General features: G+C 34.6%; 2 protein-coding genes across 9 annotated transcripts in view; one reads left to right on the forward strand and one right to left on the reverse strand.

Moving 5' to 3' along the window:
• LOC108971988 (CUGBP Elav-like family member 4) overlaps positions 1-22,488 on the forward strand; it is a 755,092-nt gene that overhangs the window by 190,220 nt on the left and 542,384 nt on the right. Inside the window, exon 1 of one of the 8 annotated variants that reach the window (XM_018938383.1) lies at positions 20,767-21,100. The exons of the other annotated variants lie outside the window; for them this stretch is intronic. The gene's annotated coding sequence lies outside the window, so the exon portion shown is untranslated. Of the gene's footprint in view, positions 1-20,766; positions 21,101-22,488 lie in introns of those variants that run through there. 8 annotated transcript variants of the gene reach the window in all.
• On the reverse strand, positions 6,416-7,534 carry LOC108971990 (C-type lectin 37Db-like). Its single transcript, XM_018938389.1, has 4 exons — positions 7,392-7,534; positions 7,248-7,324; positions 6,980-7,185; positions 6,416-6,883 (listed from the first exon to the last, which is right to left on the reverse strand). The coding sequence occupies exons 1-4, from the start codon at positions 7,471-7,473 to the stop codon at positions 6,637-6,639; spliced, it is 612 nt and encodes a 203-aa protein (XP_018793934.1). The 5' UTR covers positions 7,474-7,534; the 3' UTR covers positions 6,416-6,636.

Genomic DNA, 22,488 nt, shown 5'->3' on the forward strand with positions numbered 1-22,488 from the left:
CTAAAATTTGGAATTTGTATATTCTATATACTCATATGCTAGAATGCTAAAGGAAATAGAAAAAGGCAAATATTTCATTTGACATCATTATTATATGAAAATTCTGCTCTCTTATATTGTCTCACAGATTGACTTATATTATAGATTCGATAAAATGTCAGCCATAGGTTAGGTTAAGTTAGTTCATGGGGTTAAACCAAAAGAATTTTAACCATAAATTACTAAAAATAAGGCAATTCGCTAAGTTCGCCAAAGTTATGCCTGCCGAGTTATTTCAACTCGGGTTTGACAAAAGCTTGGCAATAGGGGAGGAAGTAACATTATGATTCTACCTCACCTCCTTTCATATAGCTTTTCGCACATCATCCCTTGAACACGCTCCCATGTTTAGCTAATGTGGTTTTTTTAAGTGCGATCAATCAGGCAACCAGTCCATACAACATTACTGACTTGCTCACGGTTTTATTAATTCAGAAAACCTTTTTATGTGAGAGATCTTTTTCCTTGTGAATATTCCCCTACAATAGTATAAAATGACTGAGAAAACACTCTATCCTCTTTGCTTGGCTTCCATGCTTTGTATCAATAATAAACCCCAATTATTTCACCCAGTCAAACGATTGAAAAATTTAGCCTCCCAGTGAGAGGAGCGTAACCTCAGAGATTTTGTGTCTTTTATTAAATAAATCTAGCTCAGGTTTGTTTAGATTTATTGCCAATCCATTTCCCTTTAACCATTTGGTAACCACATTTAAATACCCTTGGGCTAGTTTTGGAAATTTTCTTTTACCAAAAGAGCTACATCCTCTGCGTAGGCAACCACCTGACAGACTCGTTCCTCACTTGCATTTAAAAATTCGTTCACCACTAGGATCTAGATCAAAGAGGAAAGTACCTCAGTCATAATTATGGCTTTGCTCTTTTCGCTGTCATGGGGATTGTAAGGCTATAGTCCGATTTAATGTTCTAACTTGTATGCCCAATTCTTTATTGATTTTGGTATATTTGGAGATATTTGGCAGCTAAGGTCTAATAAGGCCAACTAAGTTCAGTTTGATGAATCCGTTTTTCGTTTTTCTTTTTTTCAATGATAGATTTCTCGATTGTCTGCTTTCAAAGTCGACAAAAAATAATATTAACGGTTCTGCAAGTGACACAATAAAACTTGAATCCATAACGGTTTAATGTAGTTAGCATTTCATCTTCATGCACTATATATACCCGAGTAGAAAGTATGGTGACGCCACAGTGCTGCAAACGTAGGCATTGCATTGATAGCAACACAATGCTAGTGTCCATAATTGGGTAAGAACGCATTATGCAAGAAGGCGCAACAAATGCAATAACAATAATAAATCCAAACAATAGCAACAACAATGGTGGAGAGTAGTTACTTTACGCTCGCAATGAGCACAACAATAACGGACAATGACAATATGATGCACGAGTATATGGTTATGTGGATATATGTGGTACACAAGCCGCCTATGTTGTATGCCATTCACATGCCACACCATGCAGAAAGCGTGCAATGCATAGCACACAGAGTGTGGTAACAGTAAAATGTAACAAAATTGCAATTTAAATTGTATTTTCTACTGACATGGGCAATTTTAAGGCGCATAAAAGCAAGAGCGGTGAGAGCTGCCTGCTGCAACACATGTGGCTTATACGGGCAGTGCTGCCCACAAAAGAGGCTCAACGCTGCATACATACATACGAGGATATTATATTATTATTATTATTACCATTACCCAGTGGCAGAGCCCGGAACCGGAGCCAAAGCAGTGACGAGCGGCTGGGGCGACGGCAATATGACAGCCGCTACTCAAATTTGTACGCATACAAACGCAGATATCTCTCACTTGGTAACTATGTATGCGAGTATGTGTGTGTGTACTACATTTTATGCCGTTGCATAATTTCAGGCATTCAGCCATTCACCGAGCAACCAAGGAACCAGAAAACAACCAAACTTGCTTGTCGCCAAGATATTCAGACAATGAGAGCGAGGCACTTGGGGTGTACGTTACAACGGCAGGGCACGGTAGGTGGCACTGAAACAAATAGCAACAGACAACGTAATGATGTTGATGGCGACGATGACGCTGCTGAAGGAGTGGCAGCGGTCACGAGTGCTGGCGTTGCACAGGAAAGAAGGAGTGGCGTAAGATATAAAGCAGCTTCCCACACTTTTGGCGCGCCATATTTTGAAGTGCAATCAACTGTGCGTCACTGTTGCGGACAGCGGACAGTAAACGGCCGACAAGCCGACAAGCCGACAGGCCATATGCATATCCAGTAGATGTTGGTATTATCATGCGTGTGACTGACAATTTTTCACAAACACGTATATATGTGGACGTTCATATGAACGTAGGTGTGTGTGTGAAGACGCCAACGACAACAACATTTCAGCGTCACGTTTTTGTCACACATGTCTTATGCACGTACGACGGACGATGTGAAAGCAGGACTCCGGTACTAACGGTGGGCTTAAAAATTAAAATTATTGGTCATAAGTTTTGGAAATGAAATTTAAATTCTCAATATTAGCAACCAAATTATAATTCTTTACATTTTTTACTAAATGTAAACGGAGTATTTCAGATATTTTTAAAATACTCCGATATTTTCTAGAGCAAACTCATAGAATATTTTACAAAGCCTATATGTTGTTGCTGATGCAACGAACTCCTTTCTATACCACTGAAACCCGAATAAAAATGCACAAACTATGAAAAAGCTCGCCAAATAAAGTGAAAGCTTCCATTTAATGTGGTATTATTAGGAAGAAAAATTAATAGCTCGTAAAGTTTGAAAAGTTTTTTGGTTAATAAAATTATAATTAGCTGTTTCTTGTTTGAAGGAAAGCTTCCTTTTTCTTAAGATAATAGTTAAATGAAATGAAAGTCTCATAAAATTGATGAACGCTTTACATTTATATGATCATAAGTAACGGTTAAAAAATGGCTTGTTTAATTTCATGGATGCTGTGAGTATGTTCAGAATACGATTAGTTAGTAAATAAAAAGCTCGGCAAGTTTATCGAAGCTTTTCATTTAATGCAACTAAAGTTTCATATTATATAAAATAAACACTCAATTTAGTGAAAGCTTTCATTTTGAAACATTTTTACATAAAAATTTGGAAATATTAGCGAAAGCTTTCCGTTTCTGTATAAAAATAGAGCTTGATTTTTAATTAAAAGCTTGCTAAGTTATTGAAAAACAAATTTTTATACGAATAATACGAATACGAATAATAGTCAGTGTTAAATAAAATGTTCATAAATTTTAGTGAAAACTTTAGATTTTATACAACTAAAATTAGATGTTAAATAAAAAGCTCTGAATTATTATCGAAAGCTTTAAAATGTTATAATAGTTTAAACTTACCGTTTTATATAATTAAAGTTATCTTTTAAATAAAAAGCTCGTCAAATTTGATGAAAACTTTCCATTTTATACGACTGCAGTAAGGAATAAAATAGAAGATTTATAAAGTTTGTGATACCGTTTGTTTTCTGGAATAAAAATAAACATGAATTAGAAAGCTCGTGAAGTTTACTGAAAGTTTCCCATTTAATGCGGTTACAGTTAAAGATAAATAAATTAAATGAAAAATAAAAACCTCGTCAAGCATGATGAAAGCTTTCCGTTTATACGGTAAAAATGCTGAAATCTTTTTCTTTTGTAAAATAAAAATTGAAATGAAATAAAAACTCGTCAAATTTTTTGAAAGCTTTTCGTTTTTCTGATTATAATTTAAGTGAAATAAAAAGCTCATCATATTTAATTCTTCTTGTTTTGTGCTGTGCTTTATCTTATATGTGCTTGAAGAGCTCTGTAAAATTTTATTAAAATAGTGTATATTTATTCCAAAACTGCATGTTTTCATACCGTGCTTTTTATCCTTGTAGTGCCTCCCCGTTCTCAGCCGCAGCACACCCTTTAACTGACATAACAAACACAGTTCTGAGACATCCTTCAGTAACGGAATATCATTTACAATTATACAAATTTTCTCTGCTTTCATTTGTCCACTTACTATTACCCATATATACATATATACGCACACATATACAATACTATTTTAGGCTGGGTACTCTAAAATTAAATAAAATTTAAATTCCGCAAACGATCAACACAAAATTCTATGACACAAGCAACACTATCTACACATATGTATGTATATACACGAACCGACATACAGTATATGCGGTTGATCAGCTGCATTGTTTGCTGACCTTACGCTCGGCTTGCTGTGTTGTTGCCACTCCCTGTGCACACATTAAGCAGCTGCTTTGCTATCAACGCACGTAACAGTACACACTGCTAATATCCTTTGCATATCTGTAGGCGCACGCGCACAGCAGCACATGCATATTATACTGCTATTTTACTGTCACTTAGTGCTTTTAAGCTTATTTCATAGCTCGAGTTTTAGTTTTAGTTGAGTAGTGAGGCTTTACATTAGCATATAGACAATCATATTACTGGCGGTTTTATGGCACTGTTTGATGGCAAGACATTTTCTATAACACTGCACACACACATACGCACACACCAACACATACATGCACTGCATTTGTGATGCAATTGTCATTGCTTGGCGCCAACATTTCGCTTTGCAGCGTGAAACTTTGCCAATGCAGCGTAGAATTTGAATTTTAAAATCATGTGCGAGAGGGAGGAGCCTTCAACCTCATGCAGTTCACTTGCCACGCCTGTGTGTATACAATAGCTTATTCACGCACACACCGGCACCTATATTGAGTAGTGTAGCTTTGCAGGGTCATTGTGTGTTGTGTTTGTGTTGGCGGCAGTAGCTCAAGGTGCTTATGGACTTGTTTACCACTTGTATTTTTGTGGTCGCATAAAATTGTTGTTTTAATGAAATTACTGTTCCAGTTTTGGCAACTGACTTCCACTCTTATTTTATATTTGCTTTGAAGCTGATCTTAACGCGCTGGAACTTTAGAAATGAAGTGAAAATATTTTTTTTTTTATATTGATTATGGTTTTATGTGCGAGTTTACGTTAGCATATTTAAAAATTAAATATCTTTCAAAGTTTTTGGGTTTTTAAATATATTATTTAATTTGTTTCATATTATTTTCACAAAATAACGCATGAAAGCTTCGCTATCCATAGAAAAGATATGCGTATCCAATACATTAAATATATAGACACCTGTTTCCTGCTTTTATTATTATAGTTAAATGTCTAGTTCATTGTCTGGAGCTCTACTTCTACGTAGTTCCAAAGGCTTTTGACCGATCGGAAGTATTCAAATAGTTGCTTAAGTACCTACATACTCAGCATCAAATATGATCCATACTAGTAGAATGTGACTGTGATAGTATTTAAGAATCTAGCATTGAAACGCTTCATAACCAAAAAAATTTACCAAACTTAGATCGAAAGTTTACCAAAACATTAACTAAAGGTTTACCAAAATATTAACTAAAGGTTTACCAAAATAATAACCAAAGCATAACCAAAACAGCAACGAAAATTTTTTCGATTCAAAAAGATGCTGAGATCCTTTGCTATCACTTTGATGATATATTTCTGACACTTTGGCCAAAGTCAAAAAATAAGGAAAAAGGTTTTCACAACGCTGTTACTAAGGCATGGACAACTTCAAAGCATCAAAAGTTCATCAAGGAGACTGAATTCGAGATAATCGATACATAGTCGGAAAAATGTCTGACGCTGATATCATCAAATGAAATTATATAATCTCTGTGTATGATGAAAATCGTTTTCATAACATTTTGCCTAAACCAATCGCTATGAATTTTTCCATATTCTGGGGGAATATACTCGTAGTACAGTTTTGTCATTCATAATTTTAAGAATTCCTTCGAGCTTATCTCTAAACGAATTTACTTGTACAAAACAATATGAGATCGATCTCGTCTTTTAGCACTGCTTTATTATCTAGCAATTTGTATATGGCATCAAAGAGAATAGCTAGAAAAAGATGTTGGAGCAGATATTGCTTTATTGTTTTCCGTTTCTGACTACAAAGCTAAGTTCTCAATAGATATCGCTATACAATTTATTTACATATGTGCATATGTATGTATATTTATTTACATTTCAGTGGCAACACCTCACACAATGTTTTGTTTTGAAAATAATATATTTTTGAGCACTTATTTTCAAGCTTATTAAATGTGAAATTTATTTGCATTCATTTCATTTTCCATGATCCATATATGTGCAGCAATAAAGACTAATATAAAACTTTATTTCACAATATTTTTTTAATTTTCGTATGTATGTATATTTACGATTAAGTTTTTTTTTAAAATATATTTGTTTGAACAACTATATTCAAAATTTTTAAACTCGCTATGTTATTTACAATTTCTTAATTAAAAATATATTGCAACYTTCTCCCATTTGCCAGTTTTATTTAATTTTGTTTGTAAGAGATCAGTATAAAGATTGAAGACTAATACAAAATTATATACAGGTATAAATGTGAAACAACAACTTACACTTTGTGAAGTCGTGCACTTTGAAAGAGCGCCATGTATCCTTCGCTTTATGTACTCTTAGTTGGCGTCATCCTCTCTAATTCGTTTGAAGGGGACACAAAATGATAAGCGCCGCGCACGCCCTATGATGTGGGGCACAACGCCCTTGATTTACAATTTTGAAAAGTTTGCGCAAAAGCCTCAACTAAGCCACTTAGTATAGAGTTATCGTTTTGATACGTCAGCGACTTTTGTCTATAACGCTCGGGGTACTGACAAATCGCAAAAATTTTGCGATCACAGTTATCATCATTCATTAAAAGTGTTTTGTTGTACAAATAAAGTTCAAGGCAATCTTCATTGCTCGAATTGTCAGGATTATTCGGTAACCAATTGGTGAAGGTCAAAGGCCGGCCAGTGGCGTGTGATATGTATTCTCCTTCCCTTGCCAAATCGTTGCCGTCAANGTCAGGATTATTCGGTAACCAATTGGTGAAGGTCAAAGGCCGGCCAGTGGCGTGTGATATGTATTCTCCTTCCCTTGCCAAATCGTTGCCGTCAAACCAAAGTCGCGATTCTATTTTTCTAGCTGAAATGTAATTTTGCAGTGCCAGCATTTCTGCAGGCGATTCAATATTTGCCAATTCGCCACCATAAGAGCGGCAGTAGTAAGAAGACGCGAACCAGTTCATCTATTCGAAGAGATATTTTTAATAAAAACAATAATCACTTCTCTATAGAGCACCTACCTTACCTTTAATGACTCGTTTATAAAGTAGTACTTGTTGCCGATTTTTATGAAGGGATGCTTATTCTCCGCGTTTTCTGAAACTATTTTACCCGATGGCAAACCATTTTGCTTATGCTGTTAATCAAGTTAATATAAAGTTGGTCTTACCATAATTATTACAGGTAGAATCTGCCGCGAAAATACCGTAGATGTTTAGAAATATTAAAATAATGTGTGCCAAATTCGCCATCTCAGCATTAATACTTTTACTTGAGCTGCGGCTCTGACTGATCTCGTCAATGTATTGTACCGCAATGTTGTGTGGCAGCGTAAGTGTCTTATAAATACTCAATTAGAAATACGAAAAAGTAAAAAAATAACAAAAAAAAGTAAAAACAGTGATAGGAATGACATAATTCTTTTGGAACCGATTCTTGCAAAGGAAAATATGTATATAAAATTTCGAGTCGATTTATGTTGTGGAAGAAATGACGCACCACGTATACCTACATATATATTTTAATAATAATTCAAAACTGAAAAAACCCACATTAGCGATAAGCCAGAATTCCCATTGAGTCAGTTTAAGGTCATATTTCGGGTGCTTTTTAGCGTTATCAGTGAAAATATATTGTATAAGTATATATAAAGAAGTAAGAGGCATTGAGCTGATGTTCATGTCGAAAATTAGAAACTGTCAAAATTTGAACAAATTAACATTTTGAAAATCTATCTCGTTGTTGCACAAAATTATGAGCCGATTACAATACACCAGAAGAACGAGGATATGGAAAATATATTTCGCATTCTATATATAAGGGAGTTTTTTTTCAATTTTTAATAGAAAGACTACATTAACTCATATATTAAGCAAATTTTTTTGATAAGGATAGAATATGTTCTGCGACAATTACAAAATTAAGTATATTCATGGTAATACAAGTRGTTTCCCATAATTTTTCTAAGAAAACTCACATTTTAAGTGGCTTGTACAGTCAACCTAAAATTTGGAATTTGTATATTCTATATACTCATATGCTAGAGTGCTGAAGGAAATAAGAATGTTTTTAAGGTAGTATTATCTGCTAGGAAAAAGAATAATCTTGCCATATTTCAAGTGAATCGGATTATTAAAACTTCTGATATTAATGCAACTGCACCTAAAATAGTAAGTTCGGCAAAGTGCGTTTGAAGTTTCGTGCTGAGCTACAAAAATCCAGTTTCCGCAATAATAAAAGGGCTATAACTTTAGAAATAGCTTGAACTTTGAAATGTCCTTTAAGGAAGATATTTTGGAATGTCCAAGCTAACGAATGAAATTTTTTCTAAATTTTTGTATAATTATTTGAGGAATATTCTCTTCAAATTTAAAATCCTCGAAAGTCTTAAAGCAGTGCGGAAAACCTGCATTAATTTCAAATTTGAACTATAAAAAAGCTTTGCCGCCGACTCAGCTCCCCAGTAACTAGTTTTCCTCAGCATGATACCAAATAAATCAAATGACAATCAAAAGCCAATTATTGCTCTCCCATATTCATTACGATTTCAACTTGACTAGCTGAAGCCATGCCGAATTATGCCTTGTTATTTGACTTAACCTTTAATTTGCGTGCACAATTGCTCTCAAAATATACACTTACGCACAGGTACTTGCTTATTTGGTATTTTTTAGCCTGTTTTTAATTTTTATTAGGCATTTTAATGGCCACATACATATTTACAAATTATGAAGCGCACGTGCGTCAAAAATTGAAGAGTTCTTTGAATAAATTTGCACAACTTGCACAATAATTGCCAAAAAAGCACAAAGCGCTGTCATGGCAACCACTCAATTGTGATTTAATAGAAAAGATGCTAGAAAAGCCAACAATTAGTTTGTGAGTCAGTGCGGAACAGCTTTTGTGTGGTTGTGAAATAACGTGAAGATATGTGCACTTGCGTTTGAATGCATGGTTTAAAGCAAAATTATGTATGTATACATTTACATATATTTTAAGTAATTTTTTTTTTTAATTATATATTAAATAAATCAAAGCTGCTATAAAATTTTAAAAATTAGAAAAATATTATTTTTTCTCAATTCTATTTTATTTATTTTGCTTTTAGGCACAAACGAAAAAAGACTTGAATTTACTCAAGCGCTTAAATTATTTACTTAAACTGTACGCTTTATAGTCCGGTTTTTATTTTAATCCCCAAATAAATACATTTTCGTTTCCGTTTCACGCATTTTGTGCCTGCTTATGAATTTCCTATTAATCCGCTTGCTATTTAGAATTCATGTTTTTCCTGTTGTTGTTTTCGATTTTCCATTTTATTTAAAACGCAAATCACTTCTACGCATATTATTATAATCTAATTGGATTTGCTCGCTGTATAATGATAAGTAGAGCGACCTAAGTGGCAAAGAGCTTAAACATCAATAACAGCACGAAACAATGCTGGGGATTATAGCGAATCAGTATTCAATACAACAACAGTGTATTGTTGATGAATGTGAAGTAAAAACAACAGCTGACTAAATAATGAAAAGCCATGAATTGGTTGTGAGCCGATTGTGTCGATTTAAAGTAGTTCGATGAGCGAATGGAATTTGGAAATTTTTTCATAAATTCCGGTAGATAGTTTTCTTAGTTGTAGAACATAAGTATGTGGTAAAGTTAAAACGAGTCCTTATTAGTCCAGAATAAGTTTCGGAAGCAGTAAAATTGTTAGAGAAGGGTTTATAACTTCAACAGTTTCATAGGATCTTAACAAGTTCCAAATGTTTTTGGATTTCTGTTCAAAAGCGATAAAAATGCTGCTACAGTACCTCAAACTCTAATATGATCCGTACTAGTGGAATGTGACAGCGTTTATAAAAGATTTACCAAAACATTTTTGCTATCATTTTGATGACTTTAGACAGTATAATACTCATATTTTCAGACACACACACATAGAAAATATGGAAAGGGTGTTCGCAGGACTGTAAGTCAGACATGGACGACTTCAAAGTACGGAAAGTTCAGTAAATTTTCATGATGCTGTGTATAGATGATGAAGTCGGTAGATAGTTTTCTTAGGTATAGATCTGAAATATGTGGCAAGGTTATAATTAGCTGGCACTAAGCCGTAGTAAATTTGTTAGCGGACGGTTTATAAGTTCGACTGCTTTATAAAAGTCTTCCGTAAACTTAATAAATTCCTAAAGCCAGAAATAAGCTTGAACTTAAAAAACCTAGTTAGCTAGTTTCAAGCGGTTCCACCTCTGCCTTATTATAGCATACCTTAGGGCAGTTTTAGGTGGCTGTACGCGGTCTTAGATGCCTTCGCAGCATTTGTGTTATATACTAGCTACAACCTATACTACAGTTTTAGTACGCAAACAAAGACAAAAACAATCTTCAACATAAATCACTTCAGCTTGTTAAAGTCATATCCACATTTGCAAACGTTTACACGTATTTTTTTTTTTATCGTACTAACTTCATTAAGCAAATGCATCAATTTATTACAGTTGGAAAAATCAGCATTACATTATATGCATATGCAATTATGGGAACTCATATGCAGGCATAACGCTGCCATTTTAAGTTATGCACGCGCCTCGAGGATATAATTATTGTAATCATTATTTCAGCGTGCGTAAAAGTAAAACGAAATCACATTTCTCATTAATGCAAATGAATATTTTAGCTAGAGGTAACAAAAAAGCGTAGCTACAAAAAAGAAAAACGATTTTAATAATTGCAGCGAGAGTCGTAAGCAAAGACAAGTTGGAAGCCAGATATTAGTCGAAAGTTGGGGAAAAAGTAGATTTGGAAATTACGGCAAAATATTTGGTATTCCGAGTACCAAAATATGGTAAAACTGCTAAAAATATTTTACAAAAACAATGAAAATAACTAAAAACTTCCTACTTAAACAAATAAATCAAAAAGCAGTGGTGGTCGTTCAGTATGTATAGCAGCTATATGCTATAGTGACTCGAACTGAACAATTTCTTTGGAGAATACATTATTGTTATCTTAAATTGATAACTCAAAAACTGTGGAACTATTTGGTATACCACATATATGGAGGAAGATGCGGAAGGACTTAGTCGACTCTTACCCTTAATATTAACTTCAAAGTGATATATTTTGGGCTTAACAAACATCTTGTCTATTTTAATAGACCTTTTTATTGGTATAATGAAAAGATAAAGGTCAGCTGCGCCCTCGCTATTCATCATTATTTTATATTAGCCGTTAGAGCAGATAACTTGTTACATCAAGTGTAGCAATTAAAGTAGATAAAAGTGTATTAGCACGCTATAATCGTACTTGAACATACAAGTATATGTATGTATGTATAGAGATAAGAAATCAAAAAACTTTTATTGCTTCTCGGCAAAATAGGTTCTTAGACACCTCTTAATCACTTTCAACTGCTTGAATTTTTTTTCTTTTTATAGATTTTGTATAGGTCTAACAACCAATTTTGCTTAGTACCAAGTGAAAAAAAAAATATGTCTTTCTTGTAACTACCCTAATGTGTGCTTTTGTATTGGTCTATGAACTTATTTTGCGATTTCCAAGCCAAAAAACATTTTTCTTTGTTACCACCCTAATATATGTACATATATACATTTATATGCCAGAGTTTCAGCGCGCTTGTCAGTGTGTTACACACGTTCGTAGCTCTTTTCGCCACCCAACGCCAAGCTTCAGCGATTACTGTTAACCCTTCATATATATGTACATATATGTATAGTTGTAGCTGTAGTAGTTGTCTTACGTTGATGTCACAATGTTACTGCCGTTGTTCACGCGTTAATTTTCCAGCGAAATGAACACATAACATTGACAGGCACAGTAACACACACACACTTACACATTCACGCAGCATTTCACAACACAACGGTTTGATCAACATGCCTGCATGTTGTTATTGCTATTATTGTTATTCCAGCATTAGTTGCTATAGTAACAACAGCATAGCAGTCAGTCGACAGCAGGCAGCAGTTGGTGGCCGGCATGCAGGTAGGCGGGCAGGCTATCGAAGCAATCGGCTTATGATGAGTGCAGATTCAGCGAAATCATTATAATTTATAATAAGCGTCAAGAGCGCAGCAACCAACAATCAAAACAACAACTACACTGAATGGAATAGCAGTACCAATAAACAAAATAAACATTAGCAAGCGGTAGTCAGCGTAGCAGTGGCGCAAAAGCAGCAATAACAACACTGCTTTCGGTGGCACGAGCGTTGAAGCAGCACACAGACAAAATGCATACTCTTGCAAACGGCTTGTGTACATGTGGGTGTGTGTGCACAATTGCTTATGCATTATTTTGACAGGCATTTGACGTCAGTTCTCTGCCTTAACATAGCATAATAACTTAACACTTATACAAATGCAGTTGAAATGGCAGCACTGTGTCTTATACTATATATGTATAATCATTTGTATATCAAAATTAGTGTATATTTTTATATAAGCCGCTCTAGTAACTAGCATTTATGCTGCAATATTATAAAATATCATTTCACATACATATTCAATATACAAATAGGTGCACACACACACGTTGCTGTGTCGCAAAAATCACTCATAAACAGCGAGGTCAGCAGCATTGTCTTTGTACGCAACTGTCACTTCAAATTCAGCAAGTTTCAAATTTTCGTTAGCCTCAAATGTAATAGTATTCATGCACTGTCAGGCTGTTTAACACACTAATGCGTAGCGGTTACACTACACAAAATAAAAGTACCCAGTATGAAAGTGTTTGCTTTATTTTATATGATAACTATATGCTATAGTGATCCGATATGAACAGTTTTTTGTGAGGCTAAATCTTTGCTTTAGAGATTAACCCATACCATATTTCCGCAAGGAAGCCGCAGACGCGGAAGACCAGCCAACACCTGGAGACGGGAAGTCGAAGCAGAAGCACAGAGAAGTGGTTATTCTTGGAGAGAAATTAAATTTATAGCTGTAAATAAAACGAACGAATTTGTTTAGTGAAATTGCATCATTGCTTTAGAGACTACTTATACCATATTTCTTGCTGATATCTCCCCAAACGAAAAAGTTTTCCATACAAACACTTTATACCGATCGCTCAGTTTGTACGACAGTCATATGCTATAGTGTTACAATATCAGCGGTTCCGACATATTAGCAGCTTCTTGAAGAGAAAACATATATTTAAATTTGCTGGTTGATATCTCAAACAAACACCACGCATGCGTCTATTCCTTCAGGGGTTTCAAACACAATTATAAACTAGTTTCTGATCAATTTATATGTGTAGGTGCGTGTTTTGCTGACATGGCATCACTCGTACGTACACATGTGTAACTGTGCATTTGCCACTGCAGCTGCTGCTGTTTTGAAATTTGATAACATTGTTTTTGTCACAATAGTAATTGCAATTATCGCACCATGCATCGCTGGGTGTGTCGCGTAGCTTTGCCAAAATTGCTTGGATTATTAACATAATTATGACAGCGCTGCATTGTGGCTGCAGCTAATTTATTCTCGGCGCACGAGTTAGATTTAAATGCAGTTATTGTTTAAAATTTCATAATTATTTTTGAGGTTATCGAGGTTTTGGCCTATAGCTTTCGGAAATTCAATAAAGGAGTTGTGGTATTTATGGTGTTTATAGCTATATTATATTAAATAAAATATAAACGCATTTTACATACACATAATGGTGCTTAGTTTAGGTAAAATGGCTAACGCCCAGCTTGTAGAGGATCACACTTAAACTGTTGTACAGTCCTTTGCAAAATTAAACGAAAAGAACTCCTAAATATGTAACTCAGCTATCGGTGAAAACATCCTGAACTTAGCATAAATCATCTTACAAGAGAGAGTGGGACAGGAAGAAAGAGAGAGGGTCAGAGAGAGAGCCAATGTGTTTTAACGTGAATACCTGTCTATGAAAGACTAAACTCCACGGTGCTTTCTATTGCTAGAAGCACGTAGATCAATACAATGCATTGATCAGCGCCCCAAAGCATAAATGCATTTTGCATTTAATCCTTGGTTCCAATTGGTTCGGGTGGATAGGGACACCCTAGTCACCTTGGTCGGGTACGAGGCCCATCTAAAACCTCTGCGGTACTTTGGGTCCGGCACCCGGCCACAGTGCGACTCCACATTGGACAAAATGCCCTTCCTGCATTTAGGTATAAACCACAGCCACCACGAATCTCCCCAAATGGCCAAACCCAATGAGCAGATTGGAGTTACCTCCAAGGGCTTATTGCTCCCCGTGGTACCAGGTTATAGTCTTTGGTCTGACTTTGTAACTATTTGCTACTTCCAGTTGAGTTCCCGTTGACATCAAAACATGGTCTCTAAAGCCTGACATAGTGCATATGGCTTTTAGTCGCCTCTTACGACAGGCATGCCTTGCCGCGGGTATATTCGGTTCCCCCCGCCCTGGAGGGGTCCCCCCTACCATCAGGGGGAAGGGTCAGAGAGAGTGAGAGAATGGGAGAGAAAGAGAGGGAGGGAAAAAGTGAGAGTGTAAGAGAGAGAAAACTCGGCTCGAAAAGCGTCCAACGTCGCTGTCCAATATTGAGTTACACATTAAGCGGATGGGCCTAAAACTCCACGCCTGTACGCTGATTACATATAGTATGTATATATATGATATAATAATAATACCCCTCACTGCCTCTCCTTAAAGTTTTCTGAGCTTTAAATAATTTATGCCTCCAGTACTGTCTACATTAACTTCACAAATAAATAAGAAGCACTGAGTATTAAACTCAAGTTGTCCGCCTAATTGATTAGCCTTTTAATGATGCTCACTCTATTCAATCTCAGAAATTTAGGAAATTGAAGGCAGACAACATTGATTGGCCATATATTTACGGAACAATTAAAATCATTCAAATAATGAACTGCATTTAGTCACTTCTTTAGAAAGTCTCCCTTACATGCAGCCAACCATCCTTACTCTGCCGTCATAAGTAATCAGCGACGCTTAATTAAAATGTCTGCTCAACAAGCATTTTTAAGGCCAATCGTTGTCAAAAACAATGCTAATACGCAAAAGCGCTACTCTTGTTTTATTGCTCGCTGGCAGACAGACGGCTGCTGTAGACGCTTACTTAGCGCCAGCGACTGACTTCCTTTTCGGTATTTGCCTACGCTAAGAATAAGAAAATAATGTCTTAAGACACTGCATTTCGCATCCTTTAGATGCGCGCATTTTGTGAGAGATTGGTTCAATGAGAGTGCGAGTTCACCTGCAGCCGTTAGCTGAATTTCCATTGAAGTAAAATGTTCTTTTCTTAAGTGTAACAACAATTCAGCTACAACCTGTGGCTGCGAAAAAAAATTAATTGCTAACTTAAGTTGTTGAAAAACAACAAAATCCAATGCAAAATACTTAGAGTGTGTGAGTAATGTACGTTTTTTTGTAATGTACGTAATTGAGTGTATGTATTTGTAGCTGGTAATATTCTGTCTACCTTTTCTCTGAAGGAAGTTGAAGATTTTCAAGCTTCTTTGCTGTCTGTGCTTCCTTTGCGGTCGCGTCTGACTTAAACTCTCGGCTTTTAATTTGAGTGCCGTCGCTTTTCAATTGCTTGCCTAAGTGAAGCTATTGAGTTCCAATGCAGCTACTTAAGAGTTCGTTGTTCGTTGGGTTCTTTATATACCTTCTACTATATCTACATGCTTTAAGAATCGTTTACGGCTGAGTTTCGCTGGAGATGTATGTGTTCATATGGTTGAATTAATATGTATGGAAATATCTAAGGTAAAATATTTAAATGCAGCATCATACAATTTTGTGGCAAATTTTAAGCTCAATTGGATCAAATTCTGGGTTCGGTATCAAAGCAAAGGCTTTGCGTTGTCACATTTTAGACCTTAATTTCAAATACTGAACAGCAGGATCTAATGAAAATGTAAAATATTTTCGTAAAAGTTAGAAATTTCTCGTTTTAATCAACGGTGAATCACTTTTTTGTATTAAATGTATGTAAATCCAGTACGGAGTTCGACAATTTCATCAAAAATATACTTGGATTCAATATTTTCCAACCAAAATATTACATTTAAATATTTCCGTCTTTATGAATCGCCTAGAATTATATGTGGTACCCTATACGAGACCCTGTCTCCAACTGTTTGTTTTACGTAGCTAGGATGGGCTCAGATTTAGTTTTGCTTTTGAACACTTTACTCGGCAAATGCCTTAAAATATTTCATACGATGTGCCAGTACTTAAAATTTGTAAGGTTGCCTAAATGTTAAAAGACATACCATCAGAATGAATACAGGCCGTACAGCCAAACAGAGCAACCTCTCCACTACATAAATAATATTTCTGCACTTCATTTATGTTTAGAATTTTCGTATTCTTTCCAAATAGCAAAAATGAGATATTTCATTATAAATTCGATCAAAAGCCTAAGCAGTGAACAAAAATCTGAACTGCTTATTTCCATTGCATTGATTTTTTCTTCATCCTAAAGGTAGGCAAAATGTCTAAAATGGAAATTTAAGTTTTCTATATTTAGACCAAATTACTTGCCAACAAAGTCGTTTCTCCTAAGACTTTAAGTCCTCTGACATGACCGCAGTAATTTACTAACATTTACTTATTGAGTTCATAATATAGGAAAAATTCATTATCAACACTGCACAACAAAAATTGATGGTTTCCGTTTTTAGAAAATAAGATACGCTTAATTATAGATTCGACCAGCAGGCTTAGAAGTAAAATAAGAACTGTTCTGCTAACTTTTTCACCATTTTAATGTGAGGGTGCCTAAAGGAAGGCAACTAGTTCAGTATCGAAATTATGTATAGCTCACTTTTAGGCTATCTTGCACACCAAGAATCAATTGGCGTATTCTATCAAAGCAGAAAAGGAGACATGGTTAATTGTAGATTCGGCTAGGAGACTTGGAAGAAAACTAAGGTCTGTTCTGCTAACTTTTTTCTAAACACATCCTAAATGTAGGCAACAAGTTCAATATGGAAGTTTTGGAATCGACCAGAAAGCTGAGAATCGTACAAAGATGTGAGTTGCTAACACTTTTACAACTTTGACGTGAAGGTGCCCACAGGTAGGCAAAAAGGCCAGTAGAAAAATTATAAGTTGTTACAAAGCCAAAATAAAGTGACTGCAATGATCTACAAACATTTACTTTGGATGTAGAGTCTTAAGCTATAACTGCGTAAGCGGTGTCTGCGCCGAAAAGAAGAAGAATTAAGTCCTCAACATAAAAAAAAATCACCATTCAAAGCTTTTACAAATTTTTGCAACATTTTCTTGCCTCTGCCAACATTTTCCATTTTTTGCAATATTTTTTATTACTTTTCTCTGTTTCGCTTGCATCACATATGCCTAAGCATTTGCTGCCGAGTTGTTGAAAACAATGGAAGAAATCACTTCATAAATAATTCATTTATTAACTCAAGAACGGTTTGCTACAAAGCAATCGGCGCTGCCTTCCTTTGTATAGCCAGCAGTTTTTACCAACAAAGTGAATGAATGTTTTTAGTTTTTATTTATTTTTTGTCTTTTTTGACCTTCGTACTTGTATATCTGTTAGCCGCAACCAACGTATGAAGTCTTTCAAAATACGATTACATATTTGCTTTTGCATTCAGTCAGATATTTTACTATACCAAAACAGAATGTTAATGGGTGTGTGTGTGTCTGATTGGCTTGTCCAACATATGCGTACGCGCTGCACTTCTTTCTTCAATTTTTTTGCAGCTTTGTTGGTTAAACCATCGCTGTATTGGTTTCTTGTCGCTCCGGTCTTCTCGGTCGGTATTCGAATGTGAATCGAATATGTAGCCAGCGTAACGTAAAATTGACACGAACAAAGGCTTTCACGCCTTCGCAAGCGTAAAATTGCTTTCTATGCCAACGTTGATCTTGTTGTCATTGAAAAGCTATCTACATTTATTAGAATGTATTGCTGTTTTGTATGTGCGTTTGTCGCAACACTTGTTTAGACACTTGTTTTTTCTTCTGTTACACTAGGTATGAGCGTGCTTCTATTCGATTTTGAGTTGACTGCACTAAAGTGCGCTTAACTTTGAGTAATAATGTAAGCGGCTATTGGGTAGTAGCCCCTACCCTTATAGCACATGTACATTTAAATGGTGTTTAAGGAAGGCAAAATGCTTGGATAGGGCGGTTAGTGTGGAAGAAAAATATAACTCATAACGAAACTGAATCTTTTAAGGTATAGATACTCCGATGTAAAAGTAACGGTATAATTTTATGAAAGTTGTTGGGATAATTTGAAAAAACTTTAATAACGTAGGCTCAAATATATTATTTACAGTTACACTAGTTACATTCAAACAGACAAATTTTATTTTTCGGTATTTTGTATAATTGTCATATACCAATGATAAATCCAAACATTTTCACACACCTAGTTACTTTCGGGTGAGTTAAAGTTTTTCATTTTTATGCCTTTTTTTTTTGCTTTGTTTCTTCAAGTTTTTTTTATTCATAATTTATATTCTTTAGATCTTAATTTTTACATTCTGGAGATATTTGATATTATTGCAAAATGTTGAATTATTTTGCATTAAATCATATTTAGTAATTTTGTAACGCATGTTAAAATATGGATAAAGTAATATTTTAAAACTTAGTTAGTAACTAGTTGTTTTCGGAATAGTTGATTTATTTTCACATTTCGCCTTAAATTTAGTAACATATGTTTAAAAATAGTGTTAAAATAAAAATATTTCAAAAATTAGTTACCATCTAGTTACTTTCGGAGTATTTGCATTTTTTTTAATTTTTCGCCATAATTTAGAGGCGCATGTTAAAATATTGCTAAAATAATTATATTAAAAAATAGTTAACAACTAGTTACTTTCGGGGTAGTTTAACCACTTTCGTCTTTCGCCAGTATGAATAATTTCTTTAAACTTCTGGTGAGATTTTTTAAAATGTCTTATTAATTCTTCATTTGCCTGAGTGCATAGTCGTTGGCTGTTAAATGATAAAACTCAAGCATTTTTTTCATATAATTAGAAATTTTGCTGATATCGCCAGCAAACTAGTCCTACACGGCAGACAAAAATATCAAATATCGACTCTCTTTTATAAATATTCATGCAACAATACTCAGCCACAGCGTGCTATCGATACTCGTCGTGAGCATGTTTGCATGTGCGTGTGTGTTCGTATTCGGGCATTTATGCGGCTGTAGCGCCTGCTAACTCTACTGATTCAATTTAAGCTAGTCGCTCAGCGAATTTTCCACAGTCATGTATGTATTTTCATTTTATTCTATTCCATTTTTTCTGTTGGCATAGAACATGTTGTATAATTTATTTGCAATTTCAATGCTGCCTTTCATTGCTTCCCGCTTTTGGTTTTCTAGTTTTTTGTACTCGCACGGCATTATCCTTTATCTCTGGCATTGTTACGTGCGGCACGTTTGTTTGTTTGTTTTGTTGCACGCGAATGTGCATAATTGAAAGCATTACAGTCAGATTTGGAGTTGGAAAAAACCATGCTGCATGCGTATTTTAGTTAAACTCGTATTCTGCACCAAGTAAAAACTTTCAAGACTTCACTGAACGAAATAGTTAGGACACATCTTGATTCTGCCTTAAGTCTGGAGGCTTAGTAGAGACCAATGAAGTGCTTTGCTATATATTTTATCACTTTAATAAAAAGTCGTACCTTCTTATAGAATTTATTTTCAATACATTCTTAAATATTCTTTTTCTTAGCTATTCATGTATGTAAATATATAACTTTCATTATGTATACACTTCTCTCCTACTTCATTGAGAACTATAAAAGAGTGACGCTTTAATTATTTGCATTGTTGTTGCAATTTTTTTATGTTGGAAGTTAGCCTTCTACATATAATATTATGCATATAATAATAGTTAATCAAGAGTTGTTGTTCTATTGTAATATAACATTGACAGTCAATGCAATATAAATACTCTGAACAACTTTGCAATTTTGATCTCTTAATATTTCATTTCAATACGCATTCTAAATATGTCCTCTCTCTAAAACTTCCAACATCCTCGCATTTACATAAGTTAATTTTCGCTTTCAGCTCAGCTCACTTCATTTTCTCTTCATCGGCTATGCGCTCTTACTTCGAACAGCGTTACACCTGCATATCAATGCTGCGCAGGCCGCTTGCACACATCGCAGCAAAGCTCTCTCTATCAGCTATGCGCTCTTACTTCGAACAGCGTTACAGCTGCATATCAGTGCTGCGCAGAGCGCTTGCATATACGCACTCATTCGCTCATATGTACGTGACTAAGCTGTGTGCTCAATAGGAGTATTAGCTGCGTGCTCATCTCATTATTAAGAAATGGAAGTGAGTGATGCTATGATCCTTTGTATTGTTGTTGCAAATTTTTTAATGTTCGAAGTTGACCTTCAAAACATAATGCATATAATAATAGGTAATGAAGAGTTGTGCCGAATTTTCTAGAATCGTGGAATGCGAAATAAGAGGAAAATTCCAATTGAGGAATGCAATGTAACAGTAGAAATAATTATTTACAAGTGGTAATGTGAGTGGACACACGTAATATTTTAAAAATTAGTGAAAAGTATTTCTTAAAGTATTAAATTGTGTTTTTAGTAAGGTTAAGGTAAGGTTAAAATCGTTCATTATTGCAAAAAATAGTGTCGCGAAAATCGTAGTGCGTTAAATTCCTCGATAATGTGCAAGTTCCTTAAGTGCGTGTTCGGTTTTTTTATCGTGGGTGTCTATATGAGTGTATTTATGAATGTAACATGTGCGTTGCGGTTCTCGGTTGGTTTATGTCGCGTGTGTCGGATATTAAGTGCCATAATATAGTGTTCTTATAAAAAAAAAGCGGGTGGAGTAATATAGCCACGGTATGTTCAAATAAGGTGAGTTTCTAAGCAAATTTGAAATTCATATACTATACACGTAAATTTTAGTTTTATTTATAATATATTTCTGTCTGTTTGCACATAAGTGCGGGTCGATTTTTTGTAAAAAATAGTTTTTGTAGGAAATTTTCTAAAGGTCATTCTGAATAACTTTGAATAAGAGTGTATAGATTCGAGTCTGCGATTTTTGAGGCGAATTTTTTTTATTATGAAAATTTGTTCGTCAGCTTAGAATTCATTTCGGTCTGTATACACATTAGTGCGTGTCGATGTTTTTCTAAGAAATCGTATATGTCAGAAATTTTCTAAGTATCGTTTTGAACAAATTCGCCTGGGGTCTATGGATTCGAACCAGTGATTTTTTAATCGATTTTTTTTTTTAATTATAAAGTTTCTTAATTATAAGGTTCGTCAGTTTACGGGATATCTGCATGAAGTTTTATGCTTAAGTGCATTTTATACTCTTGCTTCTTGTTGTACAGGGTAGTAGGCGAGATTAAAATAAAATTGGTTGATATCCAAGTGGTAACTTGAACCAAGACAATAGACATATACATATAATAAACGGCAAACTTAGAATACCAGAAAACCCATCTTTAATGTCAAATCATTTGTGCCGATGATGTCATATTTGAAGCGATAATACCAACAAAGCAACGATTTAAACTAAGCCGATTTATTTTATTTAAACTTATCGAAAAGCCAATAATATCTTGAATGCATAATGTGAAGTCTGGAGAACGAAGTGCAGGAAACAGAACACACGGTGGTAGGCCGTAAATGCCAAAAAATTAACAGACCGAGGGACAATATTTTTCACACAGTTTTTTATTCTTTAAGTGCCACTATGTATTTTTCAATTTAGAAAGCAGTGGAGGTTAGGAGATTAGTGCAAAAAACCATGACATGAAATAACAAAGCAACAGAGAAGCGAAGCATAAATGAATATAAATTAAGTGTTAGCGAATAAAATGAAAGCATTATATGCATAAAATTACTGAGTTTATAAACTTATATTTAATTTTGTCAGACTAACAAAAAAGTGGATTTGGTAATAGCAGTGACTGGGATAAAAGCGGAAGTGACTTAGTAAAATGGGGGAAGAATAATGGAATATTAGATAAAATGAAAAAAAAAAAAAAATTTGAATTGATGAGCTGGTAAATAAAATAATGCTTTGTACAAACGCTTGAGCAAATAAAAGATTTATATTATAATAAAAAACATTGAAATATCAAAATAATATTAATATAACATTAAACTTCACTTTTAGCATTTTATCCCCTAAAATATAAAAAAAGCTCCTAAAATCCCTAAATATTTTGTTCGTATATCACTTGAAAGCACTTAGGTGGAAGAATTTCATTAATATCGCACAAGTTGTG

This window comes from Bactrocera latifrons, unplaced genomic scaffold (genome assembly GCF_001853355.1).
Source record: "Bactrocera latifrons isolate USDA-ARS-PBARC rearing strain unplaced genomic scaffold, ASM185335v1 scaffold_37, whole genome shotgun sequence".
Classification (NCBI taxonomy): domain Eukaryota; kingdom Metazoa; phylum Arthropoda; class Insecta; order Diptera; family Tephritidae; genus Bactrocera; species Bactrocera latifrons.